The 23,664-nt window shown below is 48.8% G+C and overlaps 1 protein-coding gene across 2 annotated transcripts in view; it reads left to right on the forward strand.

The window, feature by feature from the left end:
* Positions 1-3,648: 3,648 nt before the first annotated feature.
* Positions 3,649-23,664, forward strand: part of SLCO3A1 (solute carrier organic anion transporter family member 3A1) — a 311,916-nt gene continuing 291,900 nt past the window's right edge. Inside the window, exon 1 of one of the 2 annotated variants that reach the window (XM_042988125.1) lies at positions 3,649-3,940. In XM_042988125.1, coding sequence (XP_042844059.1) covers positions 3,761-3,940 — 180 coding nt within the window. In that variant the 5' untranslated portion in view covers positions 3,649-3,760. The remainder of the gene's footprint in view (positions 3,941-23,664) is intronic. The other variant, XM_042988124.1, reaches the window with a different exon arrangement.

Here is a 23,664-nt window from a genome sequence, read left to right on the forward strand (position 1 = left end):
AATCCTAATCCCAACCATTTACATATGGCTTATTAATATTTTTGGAATCAAAAGCCAGTCTGTCTTCCCAAGTCACCCGACTTTCATCATGCTTCCTTCCCTACGTCACAGATTACGTGGCTTGTCACTGTTTGGAATACCTCTGGCAGCCAACCAAGTAAGGAGTGTTGGAACCCCAGGCCTAGCTAGCAATATTTTCACCTAATTTAGGAAAGTCCAATTTAGAACCCAGGCAAGAAAAGTAGTAGAAAGGCCAAAATAATCACAAGGGTCCTTCAGGCATTTGTAATGCCTACTGTTCCTGAATTTACCATCCACCACTAGGGGGATACATGATGAAAAAGGGTCCAGGCTGGAAGTGGCGGCTATGGCATTTCTCCAAGGGAACAGCTCAGGCCGTCCAGTTGAGGAATTGGATGGGATTTAAGCTCTGTTTACCTTGCTTGCCACAGGATGGTCAACAATCCATTTCAGAGGCTGGTTGGAGGGGGGTGCAACAGATCATGGGAGGGCTGAAGGCCCTCTGGATCTCCCCCCTCCTCCTGGCTGCTCCCACCAATTTGGGGTGGAAAATGCAGCTTTCAATTCCCGCCACTTGGGAGCTGTAAGCTCCTAAAAGCCACCTGCTGCTTTTAATCATGAGTGAAACGGGGCTTATAAGACCAGCGCCCCCTGTTGGGAGGCTTGGATCAGCGGTCACGTGCCAGTGCCATGCAGCTATGAAGATGGGCCTGTTCCTTTGCTGCTCCCTCTGCATACAAGAGAAACCAAGCACGAGAACCTGCTGCTCATAAACCCACCTCCTCAACCCTGGAGCCCCGATCTACATACAGGTAAATAAAGGACGACCGCCGAGGGAAGGAAATCGAACGTGTTCAATTCTTTCCGATGGTTGTTGAGGCTGACACATGATTTCTTTCCGGCTGACTCTAACTACTCTTTAAGGCTTCAGCCACAACATTCTTCTCTGGCCGCTTACCATTAATTATATGAAGAAGCTACAATCCTAATCTGGAGTCCTCTCTTTGGCAGAAGTGTTTGATTTCTTTAAGGACAGTTTTTATGTAAAATAAATGACCCCAAACTGAAAAAAGCCTGTGCCCCTCTGGGACTACACACAAGGCAGTGTGGTACAGAGCGAAGGCAGCTGGACTTGGATTCAAGTCCTGTCCCCTTTGAGCTGTGTAATGCTGGGCTAGTCACTATATATCTCTGAGTCTCCATTTATAAAGCAGAAACCATGGGAGTTCCCTTGTCCCCAAGAGACAGACCACTGGGTGATAGGGAGTCATCAACAACCTGGAGTTGTTTCAAAGGCTGGTCCTGCCATTGACTGGATATGTGACATTGGTAAGGTGAGTCAACCTTTCTGGGCTTCCGTTTTCTGACCTGTAAAATGAGCTAATAACAGTACCTGGTTTAGAGGATGGCTGTGAGGGTTCAGTTGTAAACACAGGTGAAGCACTTCGAATGGGGCCTGGCCAGAGTAAGCACGCAATACACATGAGCTTTGGGGGCGCCTGGGTGGCTCAGGGAGTTAAGCATCCAACCCTTGATTTTGGCTCAGGGCACGATTCCACGATTCACGAGTTTGAGCCCCGTTTTGGGTTCTGCAGTGACAGCACAGAGCCCACTTGGGATTCTCTCTCCCTCTCTCTCTCTGCCCCTCTCCCATTCTCTCAAAATAAATAAATAAACTGAAAAAAATTAGCTCTTGTTATTTCAAAGCACGTGAACAACACTTATGGACTATAATGCACTCTGCTGTTTCAACAGCAGTGGGACAAGTAAACATCTCAGTTTTGCAGCGCGAAGCCACAGAGGCAGGCAGGGAGCTAGCTCATCAAAGGTCTTCTCAGGAAAAGGCAGGAGATGCTCCCTTGACGTCAGAGTGTCGGAGAGGCCCCAGCCCTTCAAAGGCAGGACTCAGTAGAAAAGTCTGCTGTGAGGCAGCGTGGGGGCGGGGAGGGGGGCTGCAGGAAGGTGACAGACTCTTGGGAATTGGTGCAGCCCCAGGTGACAGGAATTGGGGGAAAAATGGAAAAAGGCCTTTGTTGGGGGGAGCCAATTCAGAGAGCAGACAGCCAAGACAAGGAGAGGGGAGCATCTGAAAGGGACACCAGGTCTAGGTGAGATCATGTCTAGAACCAGAGGATGAGGCCGTTTTCATTTCAATGGCATGGCAAGACAGCACCCCCACCATGACACCATCCATTCCCATTCCCATTCTTCCGGAGGAAGTAAACATTTCGGATGTGTTCACTGCTCTTCACTTTCAAATTGAAGCCTGCGTGTTTCAATTCAAAGCCTTCAGTTTCAATTGAAGCCATTCTCAGGAGCCTAGGAGAAGGGCACATTTTCTTTGACCCGTTATTAAGTAAACGCTTTATAAACAATTGTTTGAACCACCCCTCCTCTCAGTGGCCCAGGCAGAAGTTGCTGAGGGCTTCCTGGTACTGATCCAGTCCTTTCCAGTTTCTCTGAGCTTCCAAAAGCCTGCGGACCACTAGTAGATCTTATTGGTGGTGCCTTGTGGCCCAAACTCCTGGTAATGATTATAAAGAGCGGCTGCCTCGGGGGCTCGGGCTTACAGGCCAAGACCAGGAAGGGCAGCCTGGGCCACAGTACTAGGGGAGGCCTGGGCTAATCGCTTCCCGCTGACTTCAGCCTCGGCTGCATCATTCCTGAGGATGGACTCCAGGCAGATGGAGGGCTGGACAAGGCCCTCTGCTGGGGTCGCTGCGACCTTGCAGCCACCTAGACACTGCGGCCTGGGGGCGACTGATAGTCTGTGCGGTTCTCAACGGATTAATCGAACTTCCCACTAGAAAAGCTTTTCTTCCTTCAGGTCGGGAGCCCTTTAGGCACGCCCAGCGGCCCGGGGGAGCAGGAGCAGGAACCCGCGGGTTGCGGACGCCGCCAGCAGCTCTGACCTCTGGCACCTCCCCAAGCCCCGGGGCGCAACATCTGTCCCCAGAAATACCCGGGCAGAGGGGGAGCGAGCGCGTCCACCCCTCCCTGGGTAACTCGGTCTTCGCTCTCTTCCTAGAAACCGCCCCTCCTTTCCCGTCTAGCGCCGCGAAGCCGCAGCGCTCGGTCCCCGTCCCGCGGGGGCGCCCGCGCACCCCACCTCGGTGCCCCCAGTTCCTCGCGCAGCACCGCCCAGCGCCCGCGGGGGCGCCCCGTGCCCCGCAGCGCCACCTAGGGGCGGGGCACCGCCTTCCTCCCTCCTGGGCACCCCCTCCCTCCCTGCGCGCGCGCCCCGAGCCGGTCCCCCTCGCGCCTCCCCGAGGGCGCGCTGGCGGCGAGGGGCGGCCCGGCCTCGGGGCAGACGCAGGGAGGCGAGGGCCGGCGCGGCCGGCTGGCGAAGGGAAGCGGGCGATGGCAGCGGCGGGCGTCCGCGGGCGGCGAAGCGGCGGCGGCGGCGGCGGCGGCGGGCGGCGCGAGGAGCCCCTGTGATTGGCACAGCCCGAGCCGGAGGAGGAGGCGCGGGGAGGGCGGAGGAGGAGGAGGAGGAGGAGGAGGAGGAGGAGGTGGAGGAGGAGGAGGAGGAGGAGGAAAGGGGCGAGCGCGCGCGGCGGCGGCGGCGGCGAGGAGCTGTGCCTTCCACCTCTCCAGCCCCGGCAGGACGGGGGCGGCCGCCGCGGGCCCGGGGCGGGGACAGCACGCAGCCTCGCCGCGCACACCCCCGCCCGGCAGCGGGCCCGACACCCGGGGCGAGCGGGAAAGCGGCAGCGGCGGCGGCGGCGGCGGGGGAAGGATGCAGGGGAAGAAGCCGGGAGGCTCGTCGGGCGGCGGCCGGAGCGGCGAGCTGCAGGGGGACGAGGCGCAGAGGAACAAGAAGAAGAAAAAGAAGGTGTCCTGCTTCTCCAACATCAAGATCTTCCTGGTGTCCGAGTGCGCCCTGATGCTGGCGCAGGGCACGGTGGGCGCCTACCTGGTGAGTCCCCGTGCCAACTCCGCCGCGGGGGCCCCCTCCCCGGCCCGGCGCTCGGGCGGCCGGCTGGCACGGGGAGGGGGCCGCCTGGGGCCCGGGGGCAGGCGGGCATGACCTCGGCCCGGCGCGGAGGTTGGCGAGTGGTGCAGCGGCGGCCGCCGGGGGAGCTGCCGGCCCGGGCTGCCGAGCGAGCCGGGAGCGGGCGGGACCGCGGATGCCGGCAGCTGCTCGCGCGGCCGGCGGGGGCCTGGGGTGCCCGGGGAGGAGAGGCGGCGGGCAGGTGGCCGGGAAACCGTTTGCTTCCCCGCCGGGAAGGCGCAGCCAGAGGGTGAGTTCAGGAGCCCCCTTGGAGAGGCAGGCATCGCGGGTTTCAGGTGACCTGCACATGGGAAGAAAAGCCAGTTGAGCATCCTGCGTCCTCCACTCTTTCCATTCCATCCGCCTCGAGAACAAATTCATTATGCATCATTTTCTCCGGGCGCTTTCCCCATGCGCCAGTTACGGAGGGTGGGGGGTGGTATTTAACAGCTTAGAGTAAAATGCACCCGAGTGTGGCCCTGTTCGGAGCCTGGGCTGCAGGGGGAATATTCCCTCTCCGTATCCCAATAGCCATCTTTTGGCGTCTGGGATAAAGTTACAGTACCTGGAGAGCAGCTGCGAGTTTGTGTAGCTCCTGCTACCCGTGCTTAAGACCTCGATTCCCCACCGTGGTCTCTCGCCCGCAAGGGGGTCGCATCATTTTGCACTATGTGCGTCTATTTCATTTGCCTTCTGACAGGGGGTATTAATGCTCAGACGGCCCAGGGGTGCCTGGCATATCAGAGGAAACAGCTTGTCATGACTCAGCACTGTCAAATACCTACTTTGTCGCCCTGTCCTGCCCCGCGCGGGTGGTCCCGACTTGAGTTCCAGAGAGCGCACTTCCAGACCCGAGTCCAGCCCTGCCTACACAGGAGAAGATTTTGTCAGTGTGTAGTGTTAAGTCATTTCTTTGGTGATTGACCTGAAACATGAAATGAAACGTCAGAGACTTTGAGTGTTCCTGAACAAGTTTGACAGAGATAGAATTGGACAGGATTTTGGCTGTTGGAATACCACATCCTCAGATAGAACCATGCTTTTCCTGATGTACCACTAATCCCTCCTTCTTGGCCTTGGGGTGCAGTTAATGAAGGCTGGACTGGTGGGTGCCCTGTACCATTCATAGTCTCCAAAGACTCCCGGGCTTACAGTCAGAGGGAAGTACAAGCAGGCTTGTAGCGTAGGGGAACGTCATTTTTGTGCTTAGCAGAGAGGATTGTTCAAACTCAGCTCTGTTCCTGGGGTGCCAAAGTTACAGGGCTCCTGAAAATCAGCTGCATTTCCTTTGCTCCTTGTGAGATGAAAGTGTTTTAAGTCCCCGTCTCTGTGCATCCTTGACTTGTATGCTGCAGGTGAGCCCTGTAGCCCAAAGCAGAGTTTTCTTCGGTGTTTAGATTTTTGTTGTACAAAATGCGCTTTTCTCGGTAGCTCCAGCACAGACGGTCCCTGTTTGGGGGGTCAGTTTATCAGCACTTTCACGGAGGGAATTTTGACTGTTACGATATTAAGATAGGTATGTGTATTACCAAGATGCAAATGCGTATTAACAAGATATTTGTGGGTCTGTGCTGAAGCCTATGCAAAGTATGTACTACCTAACCGGGGTCTGTGTTTGGGGAGGTAATTAGTGTATCAACAGCTGCCTTCGGGTTTACCAGTTTGTTTGCCTGAAGCCAGTTTTGTTCAGTAGGGTGCGTTATTCATGCGTGGCAAACGGGAACGGAACTTTTCACACCATGAATGATAAAGGCCTGGTCTTAGTTTTTTAGCTTGCCATGATCTAAGGGTTTTAGAAAGGAACGAGGCTGAGCTTCAACTAGATGAGTAGCCTGGGCTCCTTTAGAAAGTTAAGAAGCAGAGGGCTGCTGGTGAAGCTGGATACCTAAAGGCAGGGCTGGCTGGCACTGGGAGATAGAAAGTTGACTTTAATCCCAGAGTAGGCCAGTGGCAGGAATTCAGTCCACCTGGTTGTTGGTGGTGGGGGCAGAGGGGGGCTGCTGGCATTTCCAGCCTGGGCTAATAGAAAGCCTGGTTCAGAGGGGTAGGGTAACAGGAGTCGACAGGTGACCAGCAGAAGGCGGATAGAGGCCCAGGAGAAGACAGGTCTAGGAAACTGAATTTATTTTGATTACTAGGAGTGGAGGGATAGGGTGCTCAGGGCTCTGCCCTGCCCGGCTGCCCTGGACTCTCTGTGGCCATCTGAACCTCGTGAAAATAAATAGTTTGCTTGCCAGGGTTGACTGAATCAGGTTGCTGTGGGTTTTGTTTTTCTGGGCCACTTGGGAGTTTTCTGTTCATCTGTTAATTTGGAGGTGGAATAAAAAGTTATTCCTGCAGCTGTGTGTGACTTCTTCATGGATAATTTGAGAATGAAACGTTGTAGGATGTTTGCAGGAAAGGCAGACGTCTGCGTTTTAATTCATCATGGCTTTCTTAAGAAACCTCAGAGCCTGCTTTTCTAGGTGATCATACGCCCTGTCAGGGTCCATGTGCCAGGGGTGTGTTATATATGATCTTTGCGTTGGCAATCAGCCTGCCTCTCCGATGAAGCATTTTCAGGTACCTGATGAAGGGCACACCGTGGGACATTGCCAACAGTGCTTGCTTTGATAGCGAGAGGGGTTATCGAAAGTTCTATGCCAGCGACATTATTTTAATCTATTTGATCCCAGTAGTCCATGCAGCTACCTTATTATTTTGTCTTCTCAGATGCCGTGTTTTATATTTGGAGGCTTCATTTCATTTCTCCCTTTACTTTCTGAAAAGGGCTTGCCCTGTGTCTTCAATTGCACTGGTGTAAGCTCCCCAACTGCACAACTGAAGCAGGAAGTTGCCTGTGATTTGAGAAGCAACTTTGTAAAGCAGGACTGTGTGTGTGTGTGTGTGTGTGTGTGTGTGTGCGCGCGCTTTCCCTCAAGAACCTGCCCAGGGAGGAAACTCAAGGGAGACTTGTATATGAGACAAACACCAATTGTTAAGCTGGGCAGGGGACCAGCAACTTTTTGCCTCCATGTGTGTGCGGGTGTGGGGGTGGGATGGGGTGTGTGTGGGGGGGTCTCCCAGGGCGATGCTGAAGGTTATTGACCCTGACACCCAGGTGCTGTGATAGTAGAGATAAGGTAATCACGCAACCCCCGGCCAGCTGTGGATTCTGAAATCTTGCTACACTTGCAAGTGTTGTAACTGGAAATCATACTTCAGATAAGCCAATGTCACAGGGATGTTCTCTCCTAGTCCCTTAAACTGCCTGAGTGGCTATGCGATACTTTGTTGAGCATAAGAAGAGAGACCCATCCAGTTTGATCGGCAAGGTGTGCTCGGTCAAGAATGCGATTTTCCTTTACTTGGGTCTTTGCTTTGGGTGGCTCCAGTCTGAACTGACCTTGCAAGGATGTGATCTCTGCTTAAGTCTCGGCCCCTTTGGAGAAGGCTTAGGCCTATGGGAACTGCAGGAGAGAAAGTTATTTTGTGTGTACTTCATGGTGATGTGTGGAGACCCACTGAGATGTCTCAAGCCATTCTTGGAGGCCAGCCCTGCGTGTAGAGCTTCGTGTGTGTTATCAAATTGCCGAGGACTGGAGTCGATAAGGCTGTGTACAGGAAATTAAAACCTTGACACCTCTGGGCAGTTAGGATTGAGGCTCACATACAAATGCATTTGAATTTCCTCAGGATGCAAACTTGACAAGGCCTGTTGAGTCTCCAGGGTGGGGTGCACAGACAGTGCCTAGGACCCGGGGTGGGCATTTCCCTATTTAGAGTTTTGCAAACCCTAAGTCGGAGGTTGTCGTGACAAAATAATTCGCCGGATGACTGAGTGCATGTAACAGAACTCCCATCTCACTGATTTATAGTCACTTTAAAAAGTGTTAGGCCTGAGAGCATTCAGTGGCTTGCAATTACTTGTAAGATGAAACTACTGGATTTGTTATTCTTCTTTTTTTTTTTCTCTCTCCCTAAAGAAGCATCATTTTGAAGATGGGTTTTTACGTCTCTTACCCAGAAGCAGACAGCTGAGGGACATTTTTAAAGTCCTTGTCAAATTAGTATGATGACTAAGGCGACTGTATTTTACTTAATCAAATTATTTTACACACTTATGGTTACTCAAAGTGACAAATTCCCTGCCATTTGCATAATTACTATATAGCCCCAGGTAGTAAGAAATACAATTACCATGATTTTTTTTTTTCCTTGCTGTTTGGTTGCACATGTTTAGCTAATAATTATTTAGGGGAAAAATGATTTCTGCAAATTCCTTTCAATCAGCTTTGTGTACACAGCTTAGTTTCTCTAGGGGTTTTCTCTTGTGGGTTTCATGGTCAAAGAAATGGGATCAGTGGGCTGTAAAGCGGGCAAGATCCTTCCTGAATTTTGGAGCTCTCCCCCTTTTCCATTTTAGATACCTCACAAAGCAGAGGACACAGAGGCCTCTCCGCAGGGGCACTGGCTTGCTAATCACATGCCCAGCATTTAAGCTCATCTTCTTGCTTGCCTGCTGCCGGAATGGCATTGCTCTGTGTTAAGCTGGATAAGTTTCTACTTGGGCAGAGGCAGTTGGAGCTAGAGGGTCTCTGCATCCCTCTTGCTCATCTTGAAGCAAGCTTTCAAGTGCTGCTTGTTTATGGAGGGGCTCGCATAGCCATCACTGGGGATGAGTAAGTGTAACCTAGCAAAAAACAATGAGGAGGCAGCCACAGTTGAAGACGATGAAGGCCTGGAATAAAGACCAACAAAATCCGTGAATGTTCCTGGTTAATTGCAGACAGGGGTGTTCCTTTCAGGGTCTAGGCCTCCTGCAGAGGGAGTGGCAAGGACTCCCTCTGAGCTGACCTTGTTCCTTGGATTGAGGAGGGCTCCTTGAGGTGCCAGGCAAGGAGGGTGGGGCCTGCCAGGTGACTGGGCAGGCAGGTCTGCAGAAGTTGCCCCCCTCTTGCTGGGGTGGAGAATAAAACTCTACCAGCAGTATTTCTCCTTTCACCTTGGTGAACACATTTAACTTGCAGGGATTTAATTTTTTTTTTTTTTAAGTTTATTTTTGACAGAGACAGAGTGTGAGCATGAGCTGGGGAGGGGCAGAGAGGGAGGGAGACACAGAATCCAAAGCAGGCTCCAGGCGCCGAGCTGTCAGCACAGAGCCCAACGCGGGGCTCGAATTCACAAGCCCTGAGATCATGACCTGGGCCGAAGTCGGATGCTTAACCGACTGAGCCACCCGGGCACCCCAAACTTGCAGGGATTTAACTGCAGCACATCATTTAATAAATAACCACATTCCTCCAAAGGAGAATCACCGTACTCAACACTTCTACTCATATTTTGTATACCTACTCCTATTATGTTACGTATGTTAATGTGTGCATCGTGTGCATTACACGTTTACATACGTACACGTTCTGGTGTAGGGTTGCATAGACCAAATATTGAATGCTGTCCCTTTTGGACGTTGTTAAGGGACATTTTGCTGGTAATTTTGATTATGTGGCTTAAACATGGGTTTAGAACTCCCCTGAAGTCAAGTGACCTATATTCTGTTCTCTCTCAGAAATGTTTTTGGTAATCTGTAAGCCGGAAAGATAGCATCCTTGTTCCTTTAACTTAGTTTTGCTTTCTGTTGCTGTATCTGTATCTACAAAATAGGAAATAAGTAGGGGGGGAAAAGGGTGGAATCAGTGACTTTGGTTCACAGCATAAATAAAATTGGTATGGTTTGAGAAACTTGTATTTTATGTAACCCAAGTGTCTATGTGTTCATGTTAAAATGACTAAACGTGGTTAAAACCCCAAATGAAATGGTTAAAATTGCCAGGTAGGAGAATGATAAGCATCTGCGGCAACCGTGGCTCAATGGATGAGCTTCTGAAGACCTGGGATTCACACCCACGTTCTCCCCTTCTTGGCTGTGTGTTCCTAAACCGATTACTTAACCTCTCTGTGCCTTGGTTTTTCATTTTAAAACTGGGGTCTAATAATACTCATAACGATTCTCTGAGGATTCACTGAATTGGTACATGGAAAGCATTTTGAATGCTAACTGGCACATGCTGTTTGATATATACGAGCTATTAATAATGACATGGTTGTACATATTTTCCACAGGCATTGTTTGTAGCCCCAACAAATGAGAAATAAAATTATTTCAATCAAACTTTGATTTGGGTGTAGTGAACTGTACTCTCAGGTAGTTCCCTTGTTCTGCATGAACATTTTGTCCGGGAGGTAAAATGTTTTTAGAAGCAAGAAATAAGTACCAGTTGCTAATTCTGTTTATTCCCTTATTCTAAGTGTAGCAATCCATTTTGTCTTAAAGACGCTGTAAGAATTACCAGTCACGTGGGAGAGGAGTTCTCTCTAGTAATGGTTCTGTTGAGCGTTTCTAGCCAGTGGGTACTTGGAGGTGGGTGGACAGGGGCGCTCGGGACGGCTGGGAGGGACAGGCGTCCTGATGCCTCATTTTGGGGAGCCCTGTTTCCCGTCGCTCTGGTCTGTGGCTACAGGATAGGGAATCCTTGATGGTCCTCTATGTTGCAGGCAGCTGAGGAGCAGTGAAGAGTGTTGGCTATGGAGTCAGAAGACTTGGACTTGAACCCGGGCCTGCTACCTACCGGCCCCTGGTGACTTGACTTACCTGAGTCCCAATCTTGTCATCTGAAAAATGGGACCGACTTACAGATGGTTGAGATATTTGAATAAATGGACACATGATAGAGTGCTCTCCTAGGGTACAGGATTCAGTACTTGCTTTGCTGCTAATGACACAACCCTAGTCGCTGACCTTGGCATAACCAAAGTCCTTCCCCAGGGCCTGAGAATTTGGGGTATTGTGTGAGGCCTCTGTTTTGTTTCCCACATTGGAGATTGGGGCCCTCATAGCTCAGTCTGCTTCTCTGGGTGAAGAGTGGCCACTTCAAAGCAGCCTGGAGTGTCAGGATTCGGGGATCAAGGGACATATGTCCTGGACATATGCTGTCCTCCGGTCAGCGACCTTGGAGCTTGGTCCTGGTTGCCGGGGGTGGGTGGGGGGTGGGTGGGGGGGTGGGGGGGGGTGCGGGGGCGGGGCTCAGGTCTCCTGCCACACCCACTGCTTCATCTTAATCCTCCTGCAGTGCTCGACAGGGCTCAGCAGACACAATTGGGGCATTTTCCTCATCTTGACCCTTTTTGGTTTCTCTGAAGCAGAGCAAGTAGGCTCTTTTTTAAAGTTAAAAAACTTTTTTTAAATGTTTACTTATTTTTGAGAGACCGAGCATGAGCGGGGGAGAGGCAGAGAGAGAGGGAGACAAGAATCTAAAGCAAGCTCCAGGCTCTGAGCTGTCTGCACAGAACCCGATGCGGGACTTGAACTCACAGACCTCGAGATCATGACCTGAGCCGAAGTCGGACGCTTAACCGACTGAGCCACCGAGGCACCCTGAGCAGGCTCTTGATAGATGCCGTGCTGTTTCTCTTCCCCCGGGTCCATTCATCTCCACTTAGGATGATTGTTTAGGGGGTTACCTTTGCATAGCGCCCCTCTGGTCACACCTGTCCTTGGGAAGGATAAGGAATGGACTGGGCTCTTCTCAGTGAATCAACCTGCAGCATCTGTTTTAGGCGAGTTCTTAGCTTCACATTCAAGGCCCACGGGCTTCACAAGAGAGCACACGCTCTCTGAACACCACTGCATCCCCAGACTCTGCTGGCTGGGTGTCGACTTCCCCGAGGAAGAAACCCTATCAGCTTCCTAAGACCCTGGACCTTCTGTAGCCACAGTTGAGTGAACAAGCCTGGCTGGGGGCGGGGGTGGGAGGGGTGCTGTGTCGTGGGCTCTCCAGTGACAATATGCAGAGCGGAAACGCTCCACTGGGTGTAGAGGAATCCCTGCAGCTGGCTGTTCCCAGCTTCTTTATTTCTGTTCTTCTTTGTGGCTTCGAGACGAGCCTTTCTGAAAAGGGAACCCCTTCCTAACGGAGGGTTTAGTAGCTCAATTTAATAGAAATGATCGTAACCAGCCCAGCTGTTTCCTGAAACGAGCGGACATTCCTCTTTAAATAGGGAATGGTTATTTCCCTGAGACATAATAGTCGGTCATTAAAATTTTCTTGGACTTAATACAAATGTCTCATTTATGACTTCCAGTCAGCACTTCAGTGGAACAGTTTAAAAGCCAAAGACAACGTAGGTTGGCTCCAAGCCACAGGTTTTGAATGGGGCTGGGGAGGGGGTAGTGTGGAGCCCACTTACTCCCCTTTGCCTCCATGATTTCCTTCATAAATACCTTCATGAGTTCCTTCATAAATAAACGGTGCCTTCAACACCTCTTCAATACTCTGTTCTTCTGGGACATCACATCCCCAGTGGCATTTTAAGATGCCTGGTAACAGAATGGAAGAGCCTTGAGTGTAACAGCGATGTCTTATTTCCTTAGCATTGGGTTTGGTTAAAATCTTTGCCACGAGCACAGAAGCAAGCTGTGGCCACAACCCGTCCAAGTGGGCAGTGGTATGGTGGGTCCCTGGCATGTCCCAGCAGGTCTGAGTTACTGTGGGATAGAGTGAGTCCATTCAAAAGCCTAGGGAGTGCCTTTCTTCTGTCTGTGCGTCTGTCTGTCCACCCACCTACACTCCGTATATGAGTTCTGTACTATGTGGTGGCAGATTCTGATTTGTCTGGCAAGTTGCCCTTTGGGATGGGTCTCTGGATAATTAACTTGGCTGTCCGGGTGACCCTCGAAACCTTTCGTCGGTGGGTCTAAAGCCTGTTGTGGCTGTCTCTTCCTAGCTCCCCGAGTTCCCGATGATGCAGAGTTAGCAGAAATAGGAAGGAGCCAAGAGCAGGCTTTCAACACATAGTCCTGGGGAATATAATAGAATATTAGGCATCTTGCTCCCTAAGTCACTGCCTACACAACTACCAGAACTTAAGCAAGATAGAGATGATTCTTTTTACCTCCATTTCTGCATTTGCAAGGTTGGTGCAGGGAGAACAGTGTCACAATGGTGCTTTCAATTAAAGACTATTGTCAGATGTTCTTGGGACTGGCTGTTGTCTTTCCCTCCTCCCCTCTTTGGGAGAAGGCTTATGTAAAATAGACACGCTCCGTCTCTAATTGTTGGATCTGCTCCCCCAGCCTGACACTGCCTCTTTCCCATCCTCGGCTGATTCGAATGAGAAATTACCACCTTGAATATAAGCAAGTGAAAATTGGAAAGCCGCCCTCCGACTGATTATGTAAGCTCTAAAATACTGTACCTGAAATCTTGTGTTTCCCTTGCTGGGAATTCTCTTAATGAAGGTACAAATTTCTAAGCGCGGACCTGTATGTTTTTGTTATGTAAGCTTCCATTATTGTGACCCCAACCTGTGAAAAAGAGTGGTGTTGATTAGTTAATCTCTCCGTTGGCTTTCAGGGTCAGAGAATCATTGGAAGTAGACTCACAGAGCCACCTAGAGCTCTCCCCCTGGAACTTGGCAGCCTGCTGCTTCAGCACCAGCACCTTCTCTCCAGGGGTGCATAGGCTCGTTCTGTGTCTGAGGTCACCCTGACTCTCCGGGTGGCAGAGGGCAGGTGTCCGTGAAGGCTTGAGAGGTTGCTTGTGCGATTCAGTGGCATGTTCGGGAATAAAACCACTGTCGATTGTGATGGGCATCCGTGCTTTGGACATTTCATTTCCCAAAGTCCCCCTACCATCGCCTTTGGGGTGTATTTTGCCTCGTGTTGCATAATTTGCCGGTCTTTTGTTGTGGCTCATTCCCACCATCCTCTTCTCAGGCTGCACGCTGCGTGGCCCATTTCACATTTACAGCCTCCTAAAGTGTAGACAAGGAGCTTATTTTGTGGCCAGAGTGGACACTGGGAGGAAATACTTAAAAGAAACTAGACGAGTTGAAAGAGATCCAGAAGAGCTTCAGAAAGGCCTCCCCTGTCTTCATGCGGAAAATTTAGGACAAGACTCACAACTGATTGTGTGATTTATCATGTGGCGGGTCGCATTGTCTCCCCAGTGTGGTAAATACTGTGTCGTCTGGGAGGCTGAAATGCCAAGAGGAGTTTTTCAGCCAGCCGAAGGAAGGATGTCTTCTGGAAACAAAACCCACAAAGTAGCACCTTCGCTTTACCTTTGCCAAATCTGTGGAGATGCATACGAATCGAAAAGGCCGTCAGTGTAGCTCTGTGGCTTGCGGGTGATGGGAGCAGGTGGGGAGGGCGTCCTTACCACACATGGGCTCAGAGGGGCGCGTGGAGCCAGCAGGACTTGGGCTAAAAGCGGATGCAGCCCCGTGAACCTTCTGAGATGCACAGGTGGAACCGACTGTCCACTCGGCATGTCGTCCCTGTGTCCCAAGGTTGGCCTTGGCTTGCGTTCTTAGGTCTCTTTAAAAATAATGGGTGCCTGGGTGGCTCAGTTGGTTAAGTGTCCGACTTCAGCTCAGGTCATGATCTCACGGTTTGTGGGTTCAAGCCCCATATCAGGCTCTGTGCTGACAGCTCAGAGCCTGGAGCCTGTTTCAGATTCTGTGTCTCCCTCTCTCTGACCCTCCCCTGTTCATGCTGCGTCTCTCTCTGTCTCAAAAATAAATAAACATTGGGGCACCTGGGTGGCTCAGTCGGTTAAGCGTCCGACTTCAGTTCAGGTCATGATCTCACAGTCTGTGGGTTCGAGCCCCATATCAGGCTCTGTGCTGACAGCTCAGAGCCCGGAGCCTGCTTCCGATTCTGTGTCTCCCTCTCTCTCTGCCCTTCCCCTGCTCATGCTCTGTCTCTCTCTGTCGCAAAAATAAATAAAAAAACATTAAAAAAAAAACAAAAATAAATAAACATTAAAAAAAAATAACATAGCCAAGGGGGGCCACCCGGGTGACTCAGTCGGTTGCACGTCTGACTCTTGACTTCGGCTCAGGTCATGATCTCGTTGGTTCAAGGGTTAGGGCCCTGCGTTGGCCTCTGCATTGACAGTATGGAGCCTGCTTGGGGTTCTCTCTCTCCACCCCCCCTCCCCTCCCCTCCCCCAAATAAATAAACTTAACAATTTTTATATTAAAAAATATCTGCCCTTACTGCTTTTCATCTTAGGCAAAATCGGCACAGGATTAAGTAATTTACCCAAACATGCAGCCCCTACCCTCCAGAGCTAGCCCCCCACGTTAGCTCGCGGGGTGAGTAGGTGAACAGTCCAGAAGAGTTTCATTTTTGGAAATAATGATTGTAAACATACAAATAAAAGTAATGTTTTGGTGAATGCAGGAAAAAAGTCCACTTTTTTTTCTCTTTTAAAATATTCCTTTATATATACATATATATATATATATATATGTATATATACACACACATATATATATATATATGTATATATAGACCGTTTCCTAATAGGCATCATACCTATCCTTAATCTGGTGAGCAGGTAAAAATACATAGACCGTTTCCTAATAGGCATCATACCTATCCTTAATCTGGTGAGCAGGTAAAAATACATACACTTGTATTTATCTGTCTTCTGATACTTTAGATTTCACTGGGGAACGCTTTGTCACTTAAAAGTAGTAGGACCAAGGCAGCTATTAAAAATGCCTCTAGGGCTGCAGGCACCCAAGGCCGTCAGGGAGGCTGTGCAGTGTGACAAGGGACACGTTTTAGAGCCCCCATAAGGAAGCTGAGTGTTCCCGTGTTCAGGTCTGTCGCCTCCGTGACTGCTTTTCTCTTTGCACTGGGTGAGCTGAGCTCTGGTGGTCACGGTGGTCAGCTCAGCTCTGTCGCCTCCTGGTTGTTCATTAATTTTATTCTTGCCTCCCTGTGCTGGCCCCTGACGCCACAGGGCCACGCTTCACCAGCCCTGGCAGGATGTCCCAGTCGGATCCATCAGACCTCTGTGAGAGCGTGCTCCCAGGAGTCAAACCCTGGTCACTCCTGAGTAGGACTCCTGTGCCAGGCTTATGCTACAGGCACTGTCAATATCCTTCTTCTAGCTGTTTCCTTTGTTGGTTTCTCACTGTCCTCATTGGGTGGGTAATATAAGCTAAGCTCTCAGTCCTACAGGAGGTAAAGATCCAGTCCCACCTTTGACCACAGACTGTATGTTAATTCTTGCCTTCCCGGATGGACCCTATTGTATTTTATTTGGGGGGTGGGGGTGGGGGTGGGGAGTGTGGTCTTCATATTCTATTTAAACCTTCCCCTGTGGAGTTCAGAGGATAGTAGGGGCATTCCCAAACATTTTCTGTATCTCTGATGTTAGAGAAAAATTGGGTTATACATTCTCCCTTAGATATAGAAAGGTGTGACGTGTAGTACAGAGAAAGTGACTTTGACAGTTCATCCTTTGGTTGGAGGAAGACTTGGACCCAGGGGCGGGAAGGTGGATGACGATATGAATGAGTTTCTAGGGCATTTCTGAAGGAAGAAATGGGGTGTATTGGTTCCCTGGGGCTCTGCTGAAACAAACTAACCATACACGGGGTGGCTTCCAACAACAGATTTATTTTCTGGCAATCCTAGAGGCCAGGAGCCTGAAATCAAGGTGTCGGCAGGTGCGTCCTTCTTCTGAGACTCCAGGTAGGATCGTTTCTTGCTTCTTTGTAGTTCCTGACAGTGGCCCTTGATCTTTGATGTTCCTTAGATAGGCTTTGTACCCCTCCCTTATGTGACTCTGAGGTCACATGGCATTTTTCTTCTGTGTCTCTCTCCTCCTCATAGAAGGACACCATTCCTCTTGGATTAGGATCTACCCTAATGCCCTCATCTTACCTTAACTACATTTGCTAAGGCCTTGTTGCAAATAAGGTCACATTCCCAGATATCAGGAATTAGGGCTTCATCCTAGTCCTTTTTGGGGGACACGATTCAACTCATGATACCAGGAGCAAAATAGAGCAAAGGACCCTAAAATGGTTTGATGGTACAAAGAAGAAGAAAAAGAAAAAGACAGACTCTTTGCCCTCTTCAGGGTTTTGGGTTGGGTAGGAAACTTCTGGAATGTTGGTCGGCGTGTCATTCTTTGCAGATGTGCTGTCCTGTGACAATCCTTGTTTCCTTTCTGAATAAGTAAGGGGATAACTATGTTTCTGTCTGTGGGGTGGTGGTTAGGCTGCGGGAGTGAGCCCAGTTGTGTTAATGAATAGCTTTGAAAACACTCTTTCCCGATTCTGGGCATAGCTGAGTGCAGGGAGTGGCTGGGATGAGTACAGCATCTGATTAAGGGAAATGCGTGTAAAAAAAAAAAAGCCTAGAAATACATGTGGGTGAACATTATGTGTGTATATATTTAGAGTGCGTGTAGTACAGCTCTCCTGTGCCTTACACCCGGGATTCCTTAACAGGAACCAGGCCCTTTGAAATGTCCAGCTGGCCCTGTCGCCTCCCTGAAGTCCTACCTGATGCAGGAGGACTGGAAAAGAATATTATGGCCATGCCGGCCAGTCCCAGATTTGGCCAGGTGTGTGTTACATTAGGACCAGACCCCTGCCTTCTAATCTCATTCATCTCCAGGGTTGGGGTTTTTTTTTTGTTTTTTTTTGCTGGGGGTGGGACTGTCTGATTCTCAGAGTTTCTCAGCATTGGCTCCTTTTAAAAGACTTCAGCTTGGTCTCTGCCAAACTTGGACAACTTTTTGAAGTAACTGTGAGCAACATTGACTTCAGTAAAGGCATCTTCTTGGGCCTCACGGAGTCTCTTTATCCTGGTGACAGGGATGACATGTTTATATTTTTTTCTACTAATGACTCCTTCATGAGACCGTTCCAGGCTCTGGGCCAGGCCACGGCCCTGCCCTCCTGAAGACCTGCAGCTGGTCTGGCTGTATCCGTGGTCCATGGGACAGCATGGTCTTTGCCATAGAAGCCAAGTGTTGGGTCAAAGTGGGAGGTGATGTTGGAGATGGCCCTGGGGAGAAGAGTAGTTGTCCAGTAATTTTCTCAGCCTTGGTCAGGGGGGATCCAAAGGGAAGGAGACATCAGGCTGGTATTTCAAGAGTCTGGCAGGGGAAAGCCTTCGCAGGTGGGATGGGGGTGGGAAGCCATTTTGGAGGAGAAGGGGAAGGCTGGGAGCACAGGGCCACAGCCACATGCAGGGGCATGTCATCGCCAGCCAGCATTGCGGGGGCCGTCGGCACCTCTCTTGGCAAGGCTTACCTCCCTCTCCCCAGCTTTGAAGTGGTGCCCTGAAATGCTGCTACAGGCATGTGGAAGGCAGCCGCATCATGGCGTCCTCAGACTTACCTAGAAGCAAGCATGGCCGCATCGCATGATGTAGGCAAGGGTCTGAAGGACACCGCTTGTCCCAGTGTGCTGTGCCCGCCTGGATGGGGCAGTCGAGGAGGGGCGGGGGCTGGGGCGTCCATACACAATGGCACCTCTGTGGCCAACCTCTTTTTTGACTTATCTTCCAATGAGATTTCTGCAAGATGAGCTAAAATGAGGAAAGGTCCTATCGTATTGGACTTCTTTTTTTCTTCAAACACTTCAGCTCGGCCTTGGATGTATCAGTTCTGGGTAACTTTAAAGCTGGTAACAGAACAAACTGTGTTCACACACAGGAAATGTCTCCAAACAAAAAGTGGGTGTGCAGTTTACAGTTTAAAAATTGGATGGAGGCCATTCGAACTTCCCCTCCCATTCTCCTTGAGAAGGACTTGGCAAGCTGCTGAGAGGGGGCATTCCTCCTTGGAATAATCGTGAAGGTCCAGAGGGAAGCTCTCTTCGGAGCAGAGCTCACCGGCAACTGGGCTGAGGCCCGGATACTGTGGGGGCTAGGAGGCTGGTGGAGCGTTCACTGAGCTGGGTGCCCTTCAACTTCACATCCTGTGTAGAGGGGATGTGGAGTGTGGCCAGAATGCCTCTGGCCTGTTGGCCCACACCTGTTGCCCACAGATGGCCGATCTAAAAACACGGGCTGAGACAGCTCAGGAACCTTGTGTGGCCTCATCACTTGGCTCTACCATTAACTTGAACTTCAAGTTGATGCTTGTGGTATTTTTCTTAATATAGAGACCTACTGTTTTACCTATTGCACAAGGACCACGTGTGTTGAAGATTTGGAAAATATAGAGAAACATAGATTCAATAATTTAACAACAACAACAATAATAATAAAAAACATTATCCATAATGTCAGGGCCTGGAGAGACACTGTCAACATTTTGGGACCTGTGCTTTTCAATCTCTGGGACTACCTGTGTTTCCTTATGACTGTGAGGACAGAGTACAGGTGACCCTCGAACTATGTGGGGAGGTTAGGGGCATCAACACCCACCCACTTCCCCCACAGTCGAGTATCTGTGTGTAACATTTGACTCCCTTAAAACTTCACTACTAATAGCCTACAGTTGATCGTGAGCCTTACCAATAATACAGACAATTGGCTAACACATATCATATATATGTATTATATACTATATTCTTATATTCCAGTAAGCTAGAGAAAAGAAAAGGTTATTAAGAAAATCATAAGGAAGAGAAAATACATTTACAGTATTGTACTTAATGGAGAAAAAAATCTGTGTATAAGTAGATCTGTGTAGTTCACATCTGTGTTGTTTAAACGTCAATGATAATAGAATATATTTCTTTGTGAAGTCCATGCCTGTTGTGTGTTAATCTTGTGTGGCTTTGGGCAAATGACTTTACCTCTCCATTTTATGTCTAAGATTGGCATGGTATTTTTACCTACTTCATACTAAATGAGATAATCCATTCACAGTGCTTACCCCGTGCCTGTGCAGAATGTTACTATTGTTACTATTATTATTTTATAATAAATCAGATCACACTGCACATTCTTACTCTTTCCCCTAAACCACTGTGACTACTTTCTAAGAATTTTTTTTTAACGTTTTACTTTTTATTTTTGAAGGAGAGAGAGATGGAGAACACGAGTGGGGGAGGGGCAGAGAGTGAGGAAGACACAGAATCCAAAGCAGGCTCCAGGCTCAGAGCTGTCAGCACAGAGCCCAATGCAGGGCTCGAACTCACAAACTGTGAGATCATGACCTGAGCTGAAATCGGATGCTTAACCAACTGAGCCACCCAGGTGCCCCTGTGACTACTTTTCTGTAATATCAGATGTTTTCCTCTGGTGTCACTGTTATGAAGAAAAATGACCTTATTGTTTTTGTAAAAACAATGGATATTCATTATGAAGAATTCTAAAATGAAGAAAAGTTCAGGTAAAAAATATTTTAAGACATTCTAAATCCTACCAGCGTTTGGAAATAATCGGGACCGATCCTGGTGTTTGAGGGGTAATAGTTATCTTCTCTCCGTTTCCCCCTGCTCCCACCAATTAATAATCAATAGTGTAGCAGACATGTGATGGCCAACCACAGGGGTATACGAATATCAGCTTGGAGTTTGTATGGAGACATTTGGAGTTCGGATTGCAAAAAAACTCAGTTTGTGGCCAGATCCAGGCTTCAGACTACTTTGCTCCTGGTCAGAATGATGGGCTGTCTGTCTCTGCAGGGGTGCACCTGCAAAGCTTACCTCCTGGAGGAGCAAAGAATGTGTGCACCCTGAGGTCTGTTCACAGGAGAGGAAAAGGAAGAGGTCAGGGCAAGACTGTTAGACTTCCTTTCACGATTTTATAGACCAGATAAGTCTCCTGAGCCCCCTTTGGGGAGGATGCAGTGAGGAAGTCAGAACAGATAATTTTTCTTTGTTTCTTCCAGAAAGTAGAGGTTCCTCCTTTAGTATGGATCCGGGTATGGGTTCTGGGAAGAGGAAGGAGTAACTCCCACCCCCTTTATAATGATCATTAGCAGTATAGCATCTCAGAGTTCTTTCCGTTCCATGGAAAATCGGCTGGCTGGCTAGATATACTTTGTAAGATACATGTTCTTAAAATACAAAGTAGTAAATTTAACTTCACTCCAGTTTCACGGAAGACTTAATTAAAACTTGGAAGAAGTCACTGCCTTCTACCCTTGAGTGTTGCCATGGAAGAGTCCAAGGCCAGCCCGCTTTGTCCTCCTTTATAGACTACGTGCTCGTAGATAAGAGGCTGGAGGGGCTCTTTCTTAGTATCCGACATGTAACTTAACGAGTATATCACTGCCGCATAGGATGTGTCATATTTTTGTGGCACTTGGTGTGTTCTTTCAGTCGACAGATTCAATTCTTTATTAATAGTCTCAGGAGAATTTTCTTATATTGTCTCTTTGATTTTTCTTGGTTCTGGGCAGTGAGTTCTCTGATGGAAGGACACCAGTTACTTGTATGTTGGATTGTCTTTGAACTCTATACTTGTTTGTTTTTCTTTGATTACTTGGATCCCTTGTTTTTATCGATCGTCACTTTTTTTTTTCATTTTTTTATTTTAGCTTTCCTGTAGTCAGTAAATTGATGAAGCCATCTTTCTTTAGTTTGCTATAGATTTTACTCTATAAATTGCTTTTCTAATGTTTACTTGCTCCCCAATTTATTTCTTTAGGTCTACAATCTCTTTCTTTCTTTCTTTCTTTCTTTCTTTCTTTCTTTCTTTCTTTCTTTCGTTCTTTCCTTTTTCTTTGGGCGGGGGGAGGGTTAATGTTGCCTTTGAATTCTCAATTCACTGCACTCTTATTCATATTAAGTTCTATGGCTCAGAGATCTTTCTGGGGGAATCCTCCTCTTCTTGCATTATGTTTTCTTGGAGGCTGAATTCTTTGTCTTTGATACAATGTTTCACTTGTCCCTTCCTCCAGGAGTCTGTGTTTGTAGAGACCAGACCTTTTTGTTTGCTTTTTATCACTCTGTTCTTGCCTGGGTGAGTCTATGCAGATCTTTGTTGTTCTGGGTGTGGGTGATTTCTGGATTCGAAGCCTCTCTTTTTTGCCCCCTTACCACCCAGTTGAAGTTTGATGGCTAGATTTTTGTTTCTGTCCGTGCTTTCTGCACCCTGAGGGCCTGCAGAGCAGCCAGGACTGGCTATGCCATGGCAGGTGGTATGCAGGGTGCTGACTAGTCATGGCTAGATGATGTTGGCTTGGTGGCTTTTGCTTCTGGGATGTTTTAAAGGTTCTTTTAAGTGGGCTCAGTCTTCCTGTGGAGGAACACCCACTGCATACCCTTGGGCAGTATTCTCTGGCTTTGGATCAGCCCCGGATTTCACCATGTATTCCTGGAACCTTCAGTTCCTCCCAGCAGAGGTAATCAGCACCAGGGTTCATGGCCCCCTCTTCATCCTTTTCTCCCCTGAGGATGTTTTCACTATTCCCCACTCAGAAAAGAGGACTATATTGACACCTACTCAGGTTGCTTTTCTCCAGATTTGCTGATATGCATGAAAACTCTCCGGATTTTTTATTTAGTCCCTGGTTCATCTTCCTGCACGTGGTAGATGCTGGGTTTTGAGCCTGGCCATGCTATCCTGTTCTCTTCTGTTCTACAGTCTTCCTTTACTTTCCCTGGCAGGCAGTGTTTGATTATTATGTACTCATTTTTTCTTGTTTTTTTTTTTTTTTTTTTTTTTTTGACTGGTGATTTTTAAAAAAAATTTCTGCTTTAACATTTTTTTGGTTAAGTTTTGGAGGAGTGAGATTTTGTAAGAAGTTTGTACCATTTAAGAAAATGTTTATTTTTGAGAGAGAGAGAGAGAGAGAGAGCGCACGCTAGCAAGGGAGGGGCAGAGAGAGAGGGAGACAGAGAGAGACAGAGGATCTGAAGTAGGCTCTGTGCTGATAGCAGCCAGCAGGATGTGGGGGCTTGAACTCATCAGCTGTGAGATCACAACCTGAGCCGAAGTCAGATGTTTAGCCGGCTGAGCCACCCGAGTGCCCCAGGAGTTTCTATCATTTGAATTGAGTACCCACTATCACTTTAGAAGTTTGTATAGAATCCCATTGTATTTCATTCCCCTATATCTGTTGATCAGTCACAACGAAGGAGAGAGGACTGACATTTTCTAAGTGTCTTCTGTGTGCCAGGGAGCACGTAAATAGTCTGACTCGATTCTCGCCACAGGTAAAATGCCAGTATTTCTGTTTTACAGATAAAGAGATGAGGGCTCAGAGAAATTGAGTATCTTGTCCAGGGGGACACAAGTCGTGTGTGGTCCCTGTCTCTCAGCTTTACCTTGCTCTCAAATCCCTCCTCTTTCCCCAGACCACACCTCCTCCAGAAATCACAGCCCAAATGGGAGGCTTAAGATGTTTGGTGTTTTGATATCATTTTAATACGTTACTACTTGTAAGAGAACACCGTTCTTGTTTTTCTTCTTTCTTTTTAACTGGTAGCGAACGTTGAACACAACTTCCCTGGGGCCGGAGACCTGTGTTCTCTGTCTCTCCCTTCGCCATGAGTACGAAATGGCATTTGCAGGAGGTGTGAGCTCTGAAAATGAGCCTTCGAACGTTCCGTGCCCTGTGTCGCAGGGCCCCTGTTCTGGGCATGTTGCTACCCGTTTGCTCAGCCCTCAACTAGGTTCTCGCTCTCAACAGCCAGCCACTCAAAAACAAGGGCCATTATGTAATAATCCGGCTCTAACAGCCCCCACAAAATTACACACCGCTCCATGCCAGTGTGAACAGACACGCTAATGAATGTTTACCTCTTCACCAAATGGCCATTTTTCCAAACCTTAGTACAAAATCACATGCCCCGTATTCAAAAAGTATTCCACAGGACTTTCCGAGAATTAACATTTTGGTATTTACTGAAAAACTCCTCAGTGGGATGTCATTTATTTACTTTGGGGTCTC

The sequence above is a fragment of the Panthera tigris genome, chromosome B3 (genome assembly GCF_018350195.1).
Source record: "Panthera tigris isolate Pti1 chromosome B3, P.tigris_Pti1_mat1.1, whole genome shotgun sequence".
NCBI classification, from domain to species: Eukaryota; Metazoa; Chordata; class Mammalia; order Carnivora; family Felidae; genus Panthera; species Panthera tigris.